This window comes from Mobula hypostoma, chromosome 7, assembly GCF_963921235.1.
Source record: "Mobula hypostoma chromosome 7, sMobHyp1.1, whole genome shotgun sequence".
Taxonomy (NCBI): Eukaryota; Metazoa; Chordata; class Chondrichthyes; order Myliobatiformes; family Myliobatidae; genus Mobula; species Mobula hypostoma.
In genome coordinates this window covers 183,315,090-183,330,859 of record NC_086103.1, presented here as the reverse complement: position 1 = coordinate 183,330,859, position 15,770 = coordinate 183,315,090, and the positions used below count along the sequence as shown (strand labels likewise).

Below are 15,770 nucleotides of genomic sequence, written 5' to 3'. Positions count from 1 at the left end.
TCCCCCTTCTCCAGCCCTGTATCTCTTTCACTGATCAACTTCCGAGCTCTTCACTTCCCCCCTCCCCCCGTCCCGGTTTCACCTGTCACCTTGTATTTCTTCCTCCCTTCCCCCCACCTTCAAACACTGACTCCTCGTCTTTATTCTCCAGTCCTGATGAAGATTCTCAGCCCGAAGCATCATCTGTTTACTCTTTTCCATGGATGCTGCCTGGCCTGCTGAGTTCCTCCAGCATTTTGTTGTTTACATTGATTCTATTCTGTTTGTTTATGTTACTGTGAATGCCCACAAGAGAATGAATCTCAGGGTGTATAGAATGAACAGATTTATTATGTATTTAGAGATATAGCACGGTAAGAGGCCCTTCCAGCTCAATAAGCCTGCGCCACCCAATTACCCCCATGATAAATGTACTTAAGAAATAAATTTACTTTCAACTTTCAACTCCACCACCCCCTCCCCCGCCCCCATAACTCAGTCTCTTTAGTCCTAGAAACATTCTGGTTAATCACACAGTCTTTTTTCCCAGGGTAGTGAAATCGAGAACCTTTTTCTTTCTTTTCTTTTTTAAATCTTTTTATTAATTATTATTGAAAATCAACAACAAAAAATACATTGAAGTAATTAAGTCAACATATCAATATGTACAATAAGAGTTAAACGATCAACCAAGTTAACCAATATATTAATAATAAGAAGAAAAAAACAAAATGTTAAAGCTATTTTTTTTTGGAAAAAAGAAAGAAGGAAAAAGAACCCCTACTAACTAAAACAAAAAAAACCCTAACAAAAAAAACCATTTGGAGCACAACCCCGGAACTATACGCCATACAAGCTTCCATAAAAGAAAGACATCAATCCGCTAACCAAATCCATTTACCCAAGAATCAGAAAGGGACCATCTTAATTAACTGAAATCAAATGATAGTAGTGGGCAAAAGAGCCCCACCTTTTCTCAAAGTCAAATCAAGGATCAAAAGTTCGACTTCTGATTTTCTCCAAACTAAGACATAACATCACCTGGGAAAACCACTGTATCAAAGTGGGAGCAGAGGCATCTTTCCATTTTAATAAAATAGCCCGCCTGGCCAATAGTGTGACAAATGCAAGTACATATTGGTCTGATATAGAAACACTGTGAATATATTGAGGGATTATACCGAACAAAACTGTCAATTTATTAGGTTGTAAGTTAATTTTTATAAAGCTTTAGAAATTGTAGAAAAAATAGATTTCCAAAACTGTTTCAATACAGAACACGACCAAAACATATGTGTCAATGTAGCTCTGTCTGCCAGAGAAAGCAGGATCTCCCAGTAGCCACACATTTTAATTCCACATCCCATTCCCATTCTGATATGTCTATCTACGGCCTCCTCTACTGTAAAGATGAAGCCACACTCAGGTTGGAGGAACAACACCTTATATTCCATCTGGGTAGCCTCCAACCTGATGGCATGAACATTGACTTCTCTAACTTCCGCTAATGCCCCACCTCCCCCTCGTACCCCATCCGTTATTTATTTATATATACACATTCTCTCTCTCTCTCTCCTTTTTCTCCCTCTGTCCCTCTGACTATACCCCTTGCTCATCCAATGGGTTCCCCCCCCCTTCCTTCTCCCTAGGCCTCCTGTCCCATGATCCTCTCATATCCCTTTTGCCAATCACCTGTCCAGCTCTTGGCTCCATCCCTCCCCCTCCTGTCTTCTCCTATCATTTCAGATCTCCCCCTCCCCCTCCCACTTTCAAATCTCTTACTAGCTCTTCCTTCAGTTAGTCCCGACGAAGGGTCACGGCCCGAAACGTCGACTGTACCCCTTCTGCCTGGCCTGCTGCGTTCACCAGCAACTTTGATGTGTGTTGCTTGAATTTCCAGCATCTACAGAATTCCTTGTGTTGATGTATAATTTTAAATTGAATTAGAGAGTGACTAGCACAAATCGAAGAAGAGTTAACCAACTTCAAAATTCGCAACCAATCCTCTGTTATCAAGGTCATGGTAAACTCTGTTTCCCAATCTTGCTTAATCTTAAGTAAAGGATAATTATCCTGTTGTAATTTACTATTACAAGTTTTCCCAATGAAACCTTTCACTAAAGGGTTCATTTTTAAAATAATGTCTAACAGGTCAGAATCTTGTATATATGGAAAATTACTTAAATATTCTTGTAAGAATATTGCAAAAAGTGTGAGTATGAGAGACGGTATTTAGTTACTAATTTGTCAAAGGACATCAATCTGCCTTCTTGAAACAGATCCATAAAGGAATAAATTCCGTTATTCCTCCAAAGAGAAAAGGTAAGATCATCAAGTGAAGGTTTAAATAAATAGTTTCATAAATTAAACTAAGAAGGTTAAATTTTTTAAGATTAAAAAACTTACGAAACTGATACCAAATTTGTAATGACTGCTTAATCATAGGGTATATATTTAGAATAGAAATTTTGGCTAGTTGTATAGGTAAAGAAGCTCCTGTTAACGAAGTTAAGTAAAATTGTTTCACAGCTTTCAATTCCAGATCAACCGAAGGTGGTCGTTCATTTTTTATCGGTCCAATATAACCAAGAACACGCATAATGTATATTAACTGCCAATAATACATTCTTAAATTAGGCAAAGCAAAACCTCCATCCTTTTTTAATTTTTGTAAATGATATTTTCCAATTCTTGGTCTTTTATTATTCCAAACAAAAGATGAAATAATAGAATCAACCTGATCAAAAAACTTCCTAGTTAGAAAAATAGGAATATTTTGAAATACATATAAAAAATTTGGGTAAAATCATTTTAACTGCATGAATTTGACTGGCTAACAAAAGTGTAAGTGGATTCCATCTAGAAAATAATTGCTTCATAAAATCCACTAAGGGAACTAAATTAGCTCTATAAAGGTCTCCATAATTTTTAGTGATGAAAATACCTAAATATTTAAAAGAATCCGTAACCTTAAAAGGAATGTCGTCATATATAGAAGCAGAATCATTGAAAGGAAATAATTCACTTTTATGCAGGTTATGCAGGAAGCTTAGGACATGGGTTTATCTTTCCTACTAAATGCAATTAGCATATGCAACAGTTCATCTCTGTGCAACAGGAGAACACACATCATAACGCAATAGTCCCTGCTTTATTATTTTGTAGATTATTTTGCACAGTGGTAAATTATTGTGTATTATTATTCTGTACTTTATTAGTTAATATTCTTATATTTATTATTATTGCTAAGTGTGTTTTTAAATGTTGCTGCTGTAACAAAATAATTTCCCACTCGGGATCAATAAAGTACTTATTATTATTATTATTATTATTAAGATGAGAGGAGAGATTTAATAGGAACCTGAGCGGCAACACTTAATACACACTGGGTGGTCCATATATGGAACAAGCTGCCAGGGGAAGTGGTTGAGGGAGGTACCACACTTACTGCCTGTTATGCCGCTGGCGTTTCGGGTGGCAGTGAAGCTCGTCCATCTCTGGCGGTGTTCAGTTCTTCCTTCTTCATCTCAGTACCTTCCTCTCAGTTCTCACTACTGTCAGTCATGCAAGTCTCGGGTGGAGGCTCGGGAATACCGTCGCACTCAGGTGTAGAAGGATTCTTCATTGCTGTTTCTGTAACAGTTTTGTTCAACCAGTCAGGGTTGTTAGCCCTGAGCCAAACGCCCAAACCTGGAGGACCAGTGGACCACTCTTAGTTTGACCTGTCTGCAATGAGTGACCCTACCATGAGCCAAAGTATAAAGCCCTGACTCCAGCCGACATTACTTTCCTGGCCATTGAAGCATGCAAACCTCCAAACGCAATGACAAGGTTGTGGTCCTCTTGGAAGAGGCAGCTACAATAACAACTTTTAAGTGACACTTGGACATGGAGAGGAAAGGGCTAGAGCAGGGATTCCCATTACACCGTGAGACCAATTAGCCTACTAGCCCGTCATACGTGTTTGGAACGTGGGGGAATCCGGAGCACCAAGAGGAAACCCACGTGGTCATGGGGAGAATCGAACCCGTGTCACTTGTGCTGTTAAGCACCTCTTGGCTACTGGGACGTCTCCATTCATATTGTTGGTCATTTCTGCTCAGGTCGGGAGTCCAGACCGACGCCATCGTACTGCAGGGGAAGGTGACATCCTTGGACATCAACCAGGACCGGACGCAGTTGCTCGGGTGCTCTCGGGATGACCTCCTGAGTGTGGTGGACTTGCGGATGAACAGGGTCATGAAGGAGCTCAGGTAGGAAATGTCCTGGGACTGCCCCATAGGATGCGGGTCTATCTGTGTCTGGGATTGTGTTGAGACTTCACTGGTGGAGGTTTCTTGGAGAGCATGCAGAGGGAGTTAGCAGAAAAGGACAGCATTTACCTTTCCCACAGTCTAGACATATGGGTTAGTAGGTTAATGGGTCATTGTAGATTGTTCTGTGATTAGGCTATGGTTAATGGAAGGTTGCTGGGTGGTGCGGCTCGGGTGGACCTGTTCTGCACTCTGTCTTTGTATCTAACCTGTCTCCCTCTGGCACTTCCCTCTGCCCAGTGCAACTTATCCTCATGATGAACATCCCTTCTGATCGATCCTACTTCCTCCAAAGCGAAGGCTTAGCCACGGGCAACAGCTCACTTCTCGGTGCCTACATGTTCCTGACACCACTCTACAACTCCTGTCTGCTATAGTGACAAATGCATCATTGCAGCTTCCTGCACCAGCCTGTGTCACTAACTTCCAGCCACACTCAGACTTTTTTAAGGTCCAGCTGAAGGGTCTCAACCTGAAACATTTCCTTCCACAGATCATAAAGGCACGAGACTCTGCAGATGCTGGAAACCCAGAGCAACACGCACAAAGTGCTGGAGGAGTTCAGCAGGTCAGGCAGCATCTGTGGAAATGAATAAACAGTCGACATTTCATTAGGACTCGGCCCAAAATACTTTTATACTTTTATTGTCGCCAAACAATTGGTACTAGAACATAGAATTATCACAGCGATATTTGATTCTGCGCTTCACAGTCCCTGGATTATAAATATTAAATGTTAAAGATACTAAAAATAGTTAAAATGGGTAAATATTAAAAATTTAAATTATAAATCATAAATAGAAAATAGAAAAATGGGAAGTAAGGTAGTGCAAAAAAAACGAGAGGCAGGTCGGGATATTCGGAGGGTATGGCCCAGATCCGGGTCAGGATCCGTTCAGCAGTCTTATCACAGTTGGAACGAAGCTGTTCCCAAATCTGGCCGTACGAGTCTTCAAGCTCCTGAACCTTCTCCCAGAGGGAAGAGGGACGAAAAGTGTGTTGGCTGGGTGGGTCGTGTCCTTGATTATCCTGGCAGCACTGCTCCGACAGTGTGCGGTGTAAAGATCGGGTTTTGTGATGTGCTGCGCCGTGTTCACGATCTTCTGCAGCTTCTTTCGGTCTTGGACAGGACAACTTCCATACCAGGTTGTGATGCACCCTAGAAGAATGCTTTCTACGGTGCATCCATAAATGTTGACTGTTTATTCATTTCCACAGATGCAGATCCAGTTGTGTGTGTGTGTGTGTATTACTCCTTCCACAGATGCCTGATCTGCTAAGTTCTTCCAAGAGCTCTTCTGTGCTCCAGGTTCCAGTCTCATTAGATACAAATATATTCTTATCTGTTCATTATGTGATGTGTCGTATGCCATGGGCAATCATGGTCTCTCCGGATTGCAGGTCGATGGGAGTTGGCGGTTTAAATGGTCAGCATGGATGAGATGGGCCAAAGAGCCTGTATCTGTGTTGTACTTTTTTATGACTCCATGACCATTAATGTTGTTGGCATTTTTTCCTACAGAAGTGGTTTGCCATTGGCTTCTTCTGGGCAGTGTCTTTACAGGATAGGTGACACCAGTCATTATCAATACTCTTCAGAGATTGTCTGCCTGGTGTCGGTGGTCGCATAACCAGGACTTGTGATATACACCAGCTGCTCATACGACCATCCACCACCTGCTCCCATGGCTTCACATGACCCTGATTTTTGTGGTTGGGGGGGAGTTAAGTAGGTGCTACACCTTGTCCAAGGGTGACCTGCGGGCTGGCAGGTATAAGGAGCACCTTTCACCTCCTTTGGTAGAGACATATTTGCACACCACCACTCAAGATTTATTAACACTGACTTATGTGACATGAAATTTTGCAGCAGGAGTGTAGTGCAAAGGCATAAAATTACTATTGATTAATAAATACAGTAAATAAATAATGTATAAATAAAGGAAAATTAGTTGATAGGTTCATGGACCATTCAGAAATCTGAGGGCAGAGAGGTAGAAGCTGTTCCTGATTCACTGAGTCTTCAGGCTCCTGTACCTCCCCCCCCATCGGTAGTAGGGAAAAGAGGCCACGTTCCCAATGATCAGGGCTCTCAGAGCTGGATGCCACCTTCCTGAGGCATCTGTTGAAGATGTTCTCAATGGTGGGGAGGCCAGTGCCCGTGATAGATCTGTCTGTCTTTACAACCCTTTTCCAGTGCAGTGCAGTGGCCCCTCGTTACCAGTCAGTGATGCAACCAGTCGGCGTGCCTCCACCATACGTCTGGAGAAATTTGCTAGTTAACTATGGATTTGTACCAATGCCTCTTGTGATCTCGTGCTCTTGGATCCTCTCAATACCGTACCAATCAGACTGCTCTCCACGGTGCATCTTTAGAAACTTGTAAGAGTCTTTGGTGCCATACATTTGGGGCACTTAAAGGATAGGCAAATGGGCAAGAGAAAAATGGGGCACTCTGTAGGAGGCAAAACTTTGATAGTTCTTAGAGTAGGTTGAGGATTGGCTCATCGTCGTGGCCAAAGTGCCTGGACTGTGCTGTAATGGTCTAAGACCTCCTCAAACTCCTAATGAAGTTCAGCCATTGGTATGCCTTTTGTGCAATTGCTTCATGTGCTTGGGCTCAGGATAGCCCCTTAGAGATGTTAGTGCCCCGGAACGTGAAGCTGGACGTACCTCAATCTACCTGAACGCTTTTTTTCCAGGTCAGAAGGGTTCAAGTGTGGAGCTGATTGGACCAAAGCGATTTTCAGGTGAGTGAGTCTCAAAGGCGGGTGGGTCTTGCACTGAATTTCAAGTTCAAGTTCAAGTTTAATTGTCATTCAACCATACATGTGTATACAACCAAACGATACAACATCCTTCCAGGGTCAAGGTGTAAACCAGGCTACATACGGCCACACACAGCACATACAGTCACAAAAATAATATCAGCACGGGTCCCTGAGTGCTTTAGCCTGAAGATCGACAGTGCATGGAAAATCAAACCCCAGCTGGAGCCGTTCAGCCTGAGGTACAGAATCCTCACGTTCGAAGGGGGCAGAGAAGTAGGATTGGAATAAGGCCTTAAAACGCAGGAGCAGAATTAGGCTTTTCGGCTCATCAAATTTGCTGTGCCATTCCATCATCCCTCTCAAACCCCCTTCTCCTGCCTTTTCCCCAGAACCTTTTGCACCTTTTCTTATCAACCTCCACTTTAAATACATTATACCCAGTGACATGGCCTCCACAGTCATCTGTGGCAATGAGTTCCACAGATTCACCTCCCTCCGGCTAAAGAAATTCTTCCTACTCTCTGTTCTAAAGGGACGTCCTCCTATTCTGAGGCTGTACCATCTGGTACTAGTCTCTTCCATTACAGATGACCCAAAATGTTTAAGTTAGATTAGAAACCAAAGAATCTAAAGATTATAAAAAAATATTTCTCACATGTACATCAAAATATACAGTGAAATTTGTTGTTTTGCGTCAACGACCAACATAGTCCGAAGATGTGCTGGGGGCAACCCACATTTTCCAATCATCAATGTATTGCCTACCCAGACATTGATTTATGATTGTCACAGGTACCAAGGTGCAATGGAGTAACTTGTCTCGTGTACTATCCGCACGATCAGTTCTCACAATGGAATACTCTCACTGGCCACTTTATTAGGTAACTCCTATAACCCACCAATTTAACCGTAGCCTAATCACAATATACAATGGCCAATTACCTACCAACTGGTAGGTGTGTAGACTGTGGGAGGAAACTGGAACAGGTACTTCCTGGACCTAACAAAGTGGCCACTGAGTGTATGTTCATGGTCTCTGCTGCTGTAGCCCGTCCACTTCAAGTTTTGATGTTGTTCATTCAGAGATGCTCTTCTGCACACCACTGTTGTAACACGTGGTTATTTGAGTTACTGTCGCCTTCCTGTCAGCTTGAACCGGTCCGGCCATTCTCCCCTGACTTCTCTCAGTAACAAGGCATTTTCACCCTCAGAACTGCCACTCACTGGATGTTTATCCAATCACAAACAAAAGAAAATCTGCAGATGCTGGAAGTCCGAGCAACACACACAAAAAGCTGGAGGAACTCAACAGGCCAGACAGCATCTATGGAAAAGAGTACAACACCCTTCCTGCTGAAGGGTTTTGGCTTGAAATGCCGACTGTACCCTTTTCCATAGATGCTGCCTGGCCTGCTGAATTCCTCCAGCATTTTGTGTATGCTACTGGATGTTTTTTTTGTTGTTTTTTTTGTACCATCCTCTGTAAGCTCCAGAGACTGTTATGTATGAAGATCCCAGGAGATCAGCAGTTTCTGAGATACTCAAACCATTCTATTTGGCAATAACAATCATTCCACGGTCAAAGTCACTTAGATCACATTTCTTCCCCATTGTGATGTCTGGTCTGAACAACTAAACCTCTGGACTGTGTGTGCATGCTTTTTTGCATTGAGTTGCCACCACATGAGTGGCTGATTAGATACTAGACATCTGTGGATATCAGCCTGTCTCAGGTCGGTGGGCCCTAGGATCAAATATCCATGTGAGCAGGTGGCACGACCACCAGTGAGCCTATGAGCCTAGAGTTTGGGGTCCCATCATCAGCTAGTCCGAGAGTCAATATTGAAGTTGGAAGGTCAATCGGAAGTTTGGAAGATAAAGGCCGATGACGGAAGACTGGAGGCTTGGAGGCCTTGCTGGAATTGGAAGAGGGGCTATTTTGCTGTTGTGTCCTATGTTGTTATTCCAAACATTGTGGGCATGCTGTGTGGGTGCCAGTAAGTGTGATGACAGTTACGGGGTCCCCATCACATTGTTATGGTTGTGTTGGTTGTTGATGCAAATGATGCATTTCACTGTATGTTTCAATAAGATTGATTTTCCCCCAATCACCTTAAAATTTACCCTTTTGTATGAACCATTTCTCCCCTCACATCTCGTCTTCCTTCTGTCAAAACAGAAAGACCCTAGCTCACTCCATCTATTCTCATAAGACATGCTCTCTAATCCAGGCAACATCCTGGAAAATCTCCTCTGCACACTCTTTAAAGTTTCCCCATCTTTCCTATAATGAGGCGACCAGAACGAAACATATTTCAAGCAACACACACAAAATGCTGGAGGAACTCAGCAGGCCTGGCAGCATCTATGGATCCCACTCCAGGTTTCACCTATCGCCTTGTGTTTCTCTCTCCCCTCCTGCCACCGTTTAAGTCTACTCCTCAGCACTTTTTTCCTCCAGTCCTGCTGAAGAGTTTTGGCCCAAAATGTCAGCTGCATTCTTTTCCATGGGTGCTTCCTGGCCTGCTGAGTTCCTCCAGCATTTTGTGTGTGTTGCTCTGCATTTCCAGCATCTGCAGATTTTTCTCTTGTCTGTGATTTGACAATGTTACAAGTATGATTGAAGCAGGGTTTAATAGAGCTGCAACATTACCTCCCAGCTCTTGAACTCAATCCCCCAACTAATGAAGGCCAACACACCATATACCTTCTCAACAACCCTGTCAACTTGAGTGGCAACTTTGAGGGATCTATGGATGTGGATCCCAAGATCCCTTTGTCTCTCCACACTGCTCAGAATCCTGTCATTGACTCTGTTCTCTGCCTTCAAGTTTGACCTTCCAAAGTGAATCACTTCACACTTTTCCAGATTGAACTCCGTCTGCCACCTCTCAGCCCAGGTCTGCATCCTCTCAGTGCCCCGCTGACCAATCCTAGCAAGTGTGAGATGGAGCAGTTCTACAGTTTGAGGATGATCCGTAAATGCTGATTGTCTGACTGGTTTCCCACTCGCATTCCTCTTCTTTTCTCCTCAGCCCCGATGGGTGCTATGCTGTGGTCGGATCCTCGGATGGGACGCTCCACATCTGGGACGTCCACACCGGGGACGTGAAGGCAGCCCTGTCTGGAGAGCACAGGTAGGTGGAGTAAACTCGACCCACTGAGCCTGTACTGACCCCATGTAATGACAGTCCAGCCTGACCCCATTCTTTGGTGTCTCCCCAGAGTTCGCCAAACTCTTTCACATTGGGTATGGATCAGGAAGGTTCCTTAAGGTTGTTATAGCTAGGGTGAGATGGTGAGTAGTGGGATAAGCTCCCACTGCCTATTAAATGCTCCCAATGGCGTGCATCCCAAAATGGCCTCTGACAACCAAGTCTAGCTCCTGGCCCTCATGTCTGGCTTAGCTAGTAAGCCTGGTAGAATTGTTTCTACTGACAGGTGAAGGAGCAAAGGTGGATTACTGGTACCTTAAAGCTTCTCGCTCATGGCAGATGGGGCTCATTAGCTGTGGCTGGCAGCTCATCTAGGAGAAGGAAAACTCTGATATCAAACCTCCGCTGCCTTGCAGCTGTACCCACTCACGGGGGAGGCTTTGGGAAGAAATCCCAAGCGAGAAATTCGGAGCTGGAGTCCCTAAGGCAGACCTACATTGAGTCCCATATTGACTGGCAACACTTACAACGTCTCTGGTGCCAAACTGTATCGGCCTTTGCTGTTCCTTGGGTTTCATCAGCTGTGTGGAGAGGGGGAGCCTGCTGCATGGGCAACAGCTTGCTCTCCATATCGTACTGCCCTGGCCTGCGACCTTGACAGCTAGGCCACAACATCCATAGTTGTCCCCGACCAGTGGAGGCCTGAGTGATCTAGATCTCTTTGGAATTCTAACATTGAGTCCACCCAACTTCTCCCTACATCTGGATCCTTCCTAGAATGAGGCAACCAGAACTGACCAGAATACTCCAAGTTCCTAAAACTTTCTACACCCTAGCAAGCTGTGAAGTGGAACAGTTCCGCAATGTGGGAAAGCTCCATGAATGCCGATTATCAATTGGCATCTACGTACAGTGGTGCTCGAGAGTTAGTGAACCTTGTAGAATTTTCTCTATTTCTACATAAATATGACCTAAAATGCGATCAGATCTAAGTCCTAAAATGAGGATAAGGAGTACCCAATTAAATTACTAACACAAAAAATTATACTTGTTCATTTATTTATTGAGAAAAATGATTCAATATTACATGTATTTGTTGGAAAAAATATGTGAACCTCTGGGGTAATGCCTTCTTCAAAGGCTATTTGGAGTTGGATGTTCCAATCAATGAGTTGAGATTGGAGGTGTGGGTTGTAGAGATGCTGTGTCCTATAAAACAGACATATAAAGTCAGGTTACTGACAGAGCCCGCTCTTTTCGAGAGAGATCTCTTTATGTGCACCCTGCCTCAGTCAAAACAGCTTTCAGAAGACTTTAGAAGAAAATTATACAGATGCATGAAACTGGAAAAGACTGCAAAAGCATTTCGAAAGACCTGAGTGTTCATCACCCCACAGTAAGAGATATTGTCTACAAATGGAGGAAACTCAGTACAGTTGCTACTCTCCCTAAGAGTGAGCATCCTGCAAAGATCACACCAAGAGCACAACATGCAATGCTGAAGGAGGTGAAAAAGAACCCAAGGGTAACAGCAAAAGACCTGCAGAAATCTCTAGAACTTGCTGAAGTCTATGTTCACGTGTCCGCTATAAGAAAAACACTGAACAAGAATGGTGTTCATGAAAGGACGCCATGGAGGAAACCACCGCTCTCCAAAAAACACATTGCTGCATGTCTCAAGTTGCAAAACACCACCTGGATGTTTCACAATGCTTCTGGGACGATATTCTGTTGACAGATGAGACAAAAGTTGAACTTTTTAGTAGAAATGCACATTGCTATGTTTGGAGGTAAAAGGGCACAACACACCAACATCAAACCTCATCCCAACTATGAAGCATGGTGGAAGGAGCACCATGATTTGGGGCAGCTTTGCTGTCTCAGGGCCTGGACAGCTTGCAATCATTGAGGGAACAATGAATTCAAAATTGTATCAAGACATTTTACAGGAGAATGTCAGGGTAGCAGTCCGTCACCTGAAGCTTGATAGAAGTTGGATGATGCAACAAGACAATGGCCCGAAAGACAAGGGTCAATCAACAACAGAATGATTTAAAAAGAAGAAAATTCTTGTTTTGGAATGGCCGAGTCAAAAGGCCTGACTTTAATCCTATAGAAACATTGTGGAAGGACCTGAAGCAAGCAGTTCATGCAAGGAAGCCCACCAACATCCCAGAGTTGAAGCAGTTTGTGAGGAGGAATGGCGTAAAATTCCTCCAAGCTGCTGTGCAGGACTGATCAACAGTTAATGGAAATGTTTGGTTGAAGTTGTTGCTGTACAAGGAGAAGTCACACCAGTGCTGAAAGCAAAGTTTCACATAGGTTTTCCAACAAATACGTGTAATATTGAATAATTTTTCTCAATAAATCAATTAACAAGTATATTTTTTGTGTTATTTATTTAATTAGGTTTTTTTTAAATCAAGTTTTAGGGCTTGTGTGAAGATCTGATCATATGTATGCAGAAATAGAGGAAGTTCTACTTGGTTCACAAACTTTCTAGCAGCACTCTTTACTCACCGTCATCATTCTGTGCCGTGTCATGTGACGTGGGCGACCATGATTGTTCTTGGCATTATGTAGACTAGATGCCTCCAATCTAGTATAGATACTACATTTAAATCCTCAATACATGTAAGGGGTTATTTGGGGTATAAATAGTAGTCTTGTCACTGGAGTTGAGTATGATGTTCCCCTAGTGGGTTATCTATTGGTGGGTCCTCATTCGGCTGTGGAGGCCGGTCCAGGATCCACATATTCTGGTTCAGTGTGGACACGAGTAAGTGGTGACTGGGGTCAGTGGTTGAGTCTTTTGGTTGTTCAGTCTCTCCTGTCACAGCCGCCACTTGTTCTTTGCAGTATGGCGGAGGTCACTCTCATGTATCGCAGCTCCCTTTAGAACAGATTTCCTCCAGTTTTATCTATCGAGTGAAATGGCTTCCCAGTTTTTAGATGTAATGTTGATTTTGATATCCTTGATGTATCTGCCTGTTCCAGCACCACTGGCTCACTCACCCACCACTCTGTTTAAAAAAGAAAATCTATCTCTGACATGTCCTCTACACTTCCCTCCAATCCTCTTAAAATGATGCCCCCCTGTAGTAGCCATTTTCATCCTGGGGAAAAGTCTCTGGCTGTCCACTTGATCCATGCTTCTTATCATCTTGTACAGCTCTATCAAGTCACCTCTCATCCTCCTCCGCTCCAAGAAAAAAGCCCCAGCTCGCTCAGCCTGACCTCATAAGACATGTTTCTCTAATCCTGGCAGCATCCTGGTAAATTTCCTCTGCACCCTCTCTAAAGCTTCCACATCCTTCCTATCATGAAGCACCAATATTCCAAGTGTGGTCTAACCAGGGTTTTGTACAGCTGCAACATTACCTCCCCGACTAATGAAGGCCAACACGCCATACGCCTTCTTAACTATCCTATCAGCTTGTGTGGCAATGTTTATGGACATGGACCCCAGGATCCTCCACACTGCTAAGCATCCTTGTTACCTCTCCCCACCTCCACAACTCCACCTCCCTTGAGGTCTTCCTCTCCCCCTCAGAGATTAATACATCCTCTCTTTCTTTCACTCCCCTAGGTCCTCCATTAATGCCGTCTCCTGGTCGCAGTCGGGCGAGTACCTGGTCAGTGTGGACAGAGCGAAGGTGGCCAATCTCTGGACTGACTACTGACACATCCATGGGAGCGACATGCAGTACGCATCATCGGTTCGATACCTCTGGGCAAGAGCCTGCTCTGGGTCCCTCCTGGGCAGTGGGACATGTTATAGTTAAGCTGAGTCTTTGTAAGGTGTTGATCAGACCGCATCTGGAGTATTGTGAGCAGTTTTGGGCCCCATATCTAAGAAAGGATGTGCTTGCTTTGAAGAGGGTCCAGAGGAGGTTCCTTTGAATGATCCCAGGAATGAAAGGATTAACATATGACCAACGTTTGATGGCTCTGGGCACTGGAGTTTAAAAGAATGAGAGGGGATTGCATTGAAACCTATTGAATATCGAAAGGCCTAGATAAAATGGATGTGGAGAGGATGTTTCTAACAGTGGGAGAGTCTAGGACCAGAGGGCACAGCTGCAGAATCGAAGGATGTCCCTTTAGAACAGGGATGAGGACAAATTTCTTTAGCCGGAGGGTGGTGAATCTGTGGAATTGTTTAGTCAGGGTGTCAAAGATTACAGGGAGAAGACAGGAGAATGGGTTTGAGAGGGATAATAGATCACCCATGATGGAATGGTGGAGCAGATGCGATGGGCCAAATAGTCTACTCCTATGACTTCTGGTTTAATGACCCAGGCCTGGGAAGTGAAGAGACAGAGGAGAGGAAAGATCTGTGGGCAACTGTGTTATTGGTAGACTGGTGCTAATAACCCGTGACTAGAAATGTAAAGCCATCCACTAAATTCCAACTTCCGTGACCATTAATTATTTTGAAGGGAAGCAACAAGTTTGGAGGTTGGACAGACAGTGAGTCACAGGAAGGCATGTCGAACTCAGAAGTTCAGCTGGATCTGTCACGAGAAGAGAAATGCAGGAAACCACTTAGCTGGCCAGGAAACATCTGCAGATGGGGCAGGGGCCTTAGGCTTAAAATCATTGGGTCATCAGCTGACCTTGGAGGAGGAATGAGGTATCCCATTGGCTGCTGGGACTGGGAGCCAGCGGGCGATTGGACACTATTCCAAGCTCTGTCACTGGGACTGATAACCAGATAAACAGAAAAGAAATCTAAGGAAGTCCTTAAGGAAGTCATCTCCATCGAGTCCTGGAATACTCTGGCCTGTGACCAAAGTGGATTTGGGATAATAAACACGAGAATATCTGCAGGTGCTGGGAATTCAAGCAATACACAAAATGCTGTAGGAACTCAGCAGGCCAGGCAGCATCTATGGGAAAGAGTACAGTCAATGTAGCAGCCTGAGACCCTTCGTCAGGACTGGAAAAAAAGATGAGAAGTCAGAACTAGAAGGTGGGGGGGGGAGGAAGAACTACAAGGTGGTCGGGGATAAATGAAACCCGGGGGGAGGGGGTGGGTGAAGTAAAGAGCCATGAGGTTGATTGGGGAAAGAGATAAAGGGTTGGAGAAGGGGGAATCTGATAGGAGAGGACAGAAGACCATGGAAGAAAGGGAAGGAGGAGGTGCACCAGAGGGAGATGATGGGCAGGTAAGGAGATAAGTTGAGAGAGGGGAAACAGAAATGGGGAATGGTGAAGGAGAGGAGGAGGGGGTGCAATTACTGGAAGTTTGAGAAATTGATGTTCATGCCATCAGGTTGGAGGCTTCCCAACCTGAGATTTGGGATGGGATTGAGAACCATGGGATTTTACGGTCAAGTTGATAAGACATTGGTGAGCCCTGATTTGGAATAAGATGCCCATCTAGGCTAGTTCCATTTGCCAATGTTTGTCCTGTATCCCTCTAAATTAGGGGCTCCCAAACTTTTTTTTATCCCATGGACTCTGACCTTTACCCAAGGTGTCTCTGGACCCCAGGATGGGAATCCGTGCTCTAAGCCTTTCCAATCCACAACCCTGTCCAAACGTGT

General features: G+C 44.1%; 1 protein-coding gene across 1 annotated transcript in view; it reads left to right on the top strand.

Moving 5' to 3' along the window:
* LOC134349805 (autophagy-related protein 16-like) overlaps positions 1-15,179 on the top strand; it is a 101,769-nt gene extending 86,590 nt beyond the window's left edge. Inside the window, exons 15-18 of the mRNA XM_063054694.1 lie at positions 4,083-4,232; positions 6,995-7,042; positions 10,099-10,200; positions 13,808-15,179. Coding sequence (XP_062910764.1) covers positions 4,083-4,232; positions 6,995-7,042; positions 10,099-10,200; positions 13,808-13,901 — 394 coding nt within the window. The 3' untranslated portion in view covers positions 13,902-15,179. The remainder of the gene's footprint in view (positions 1-4,082; positions 4,233-6,994; positions 7,043-10,098; positions 10,201-13,807) is intronic.
* Positions 15,180-15,770: the final 591 nt, after the last annotated feature.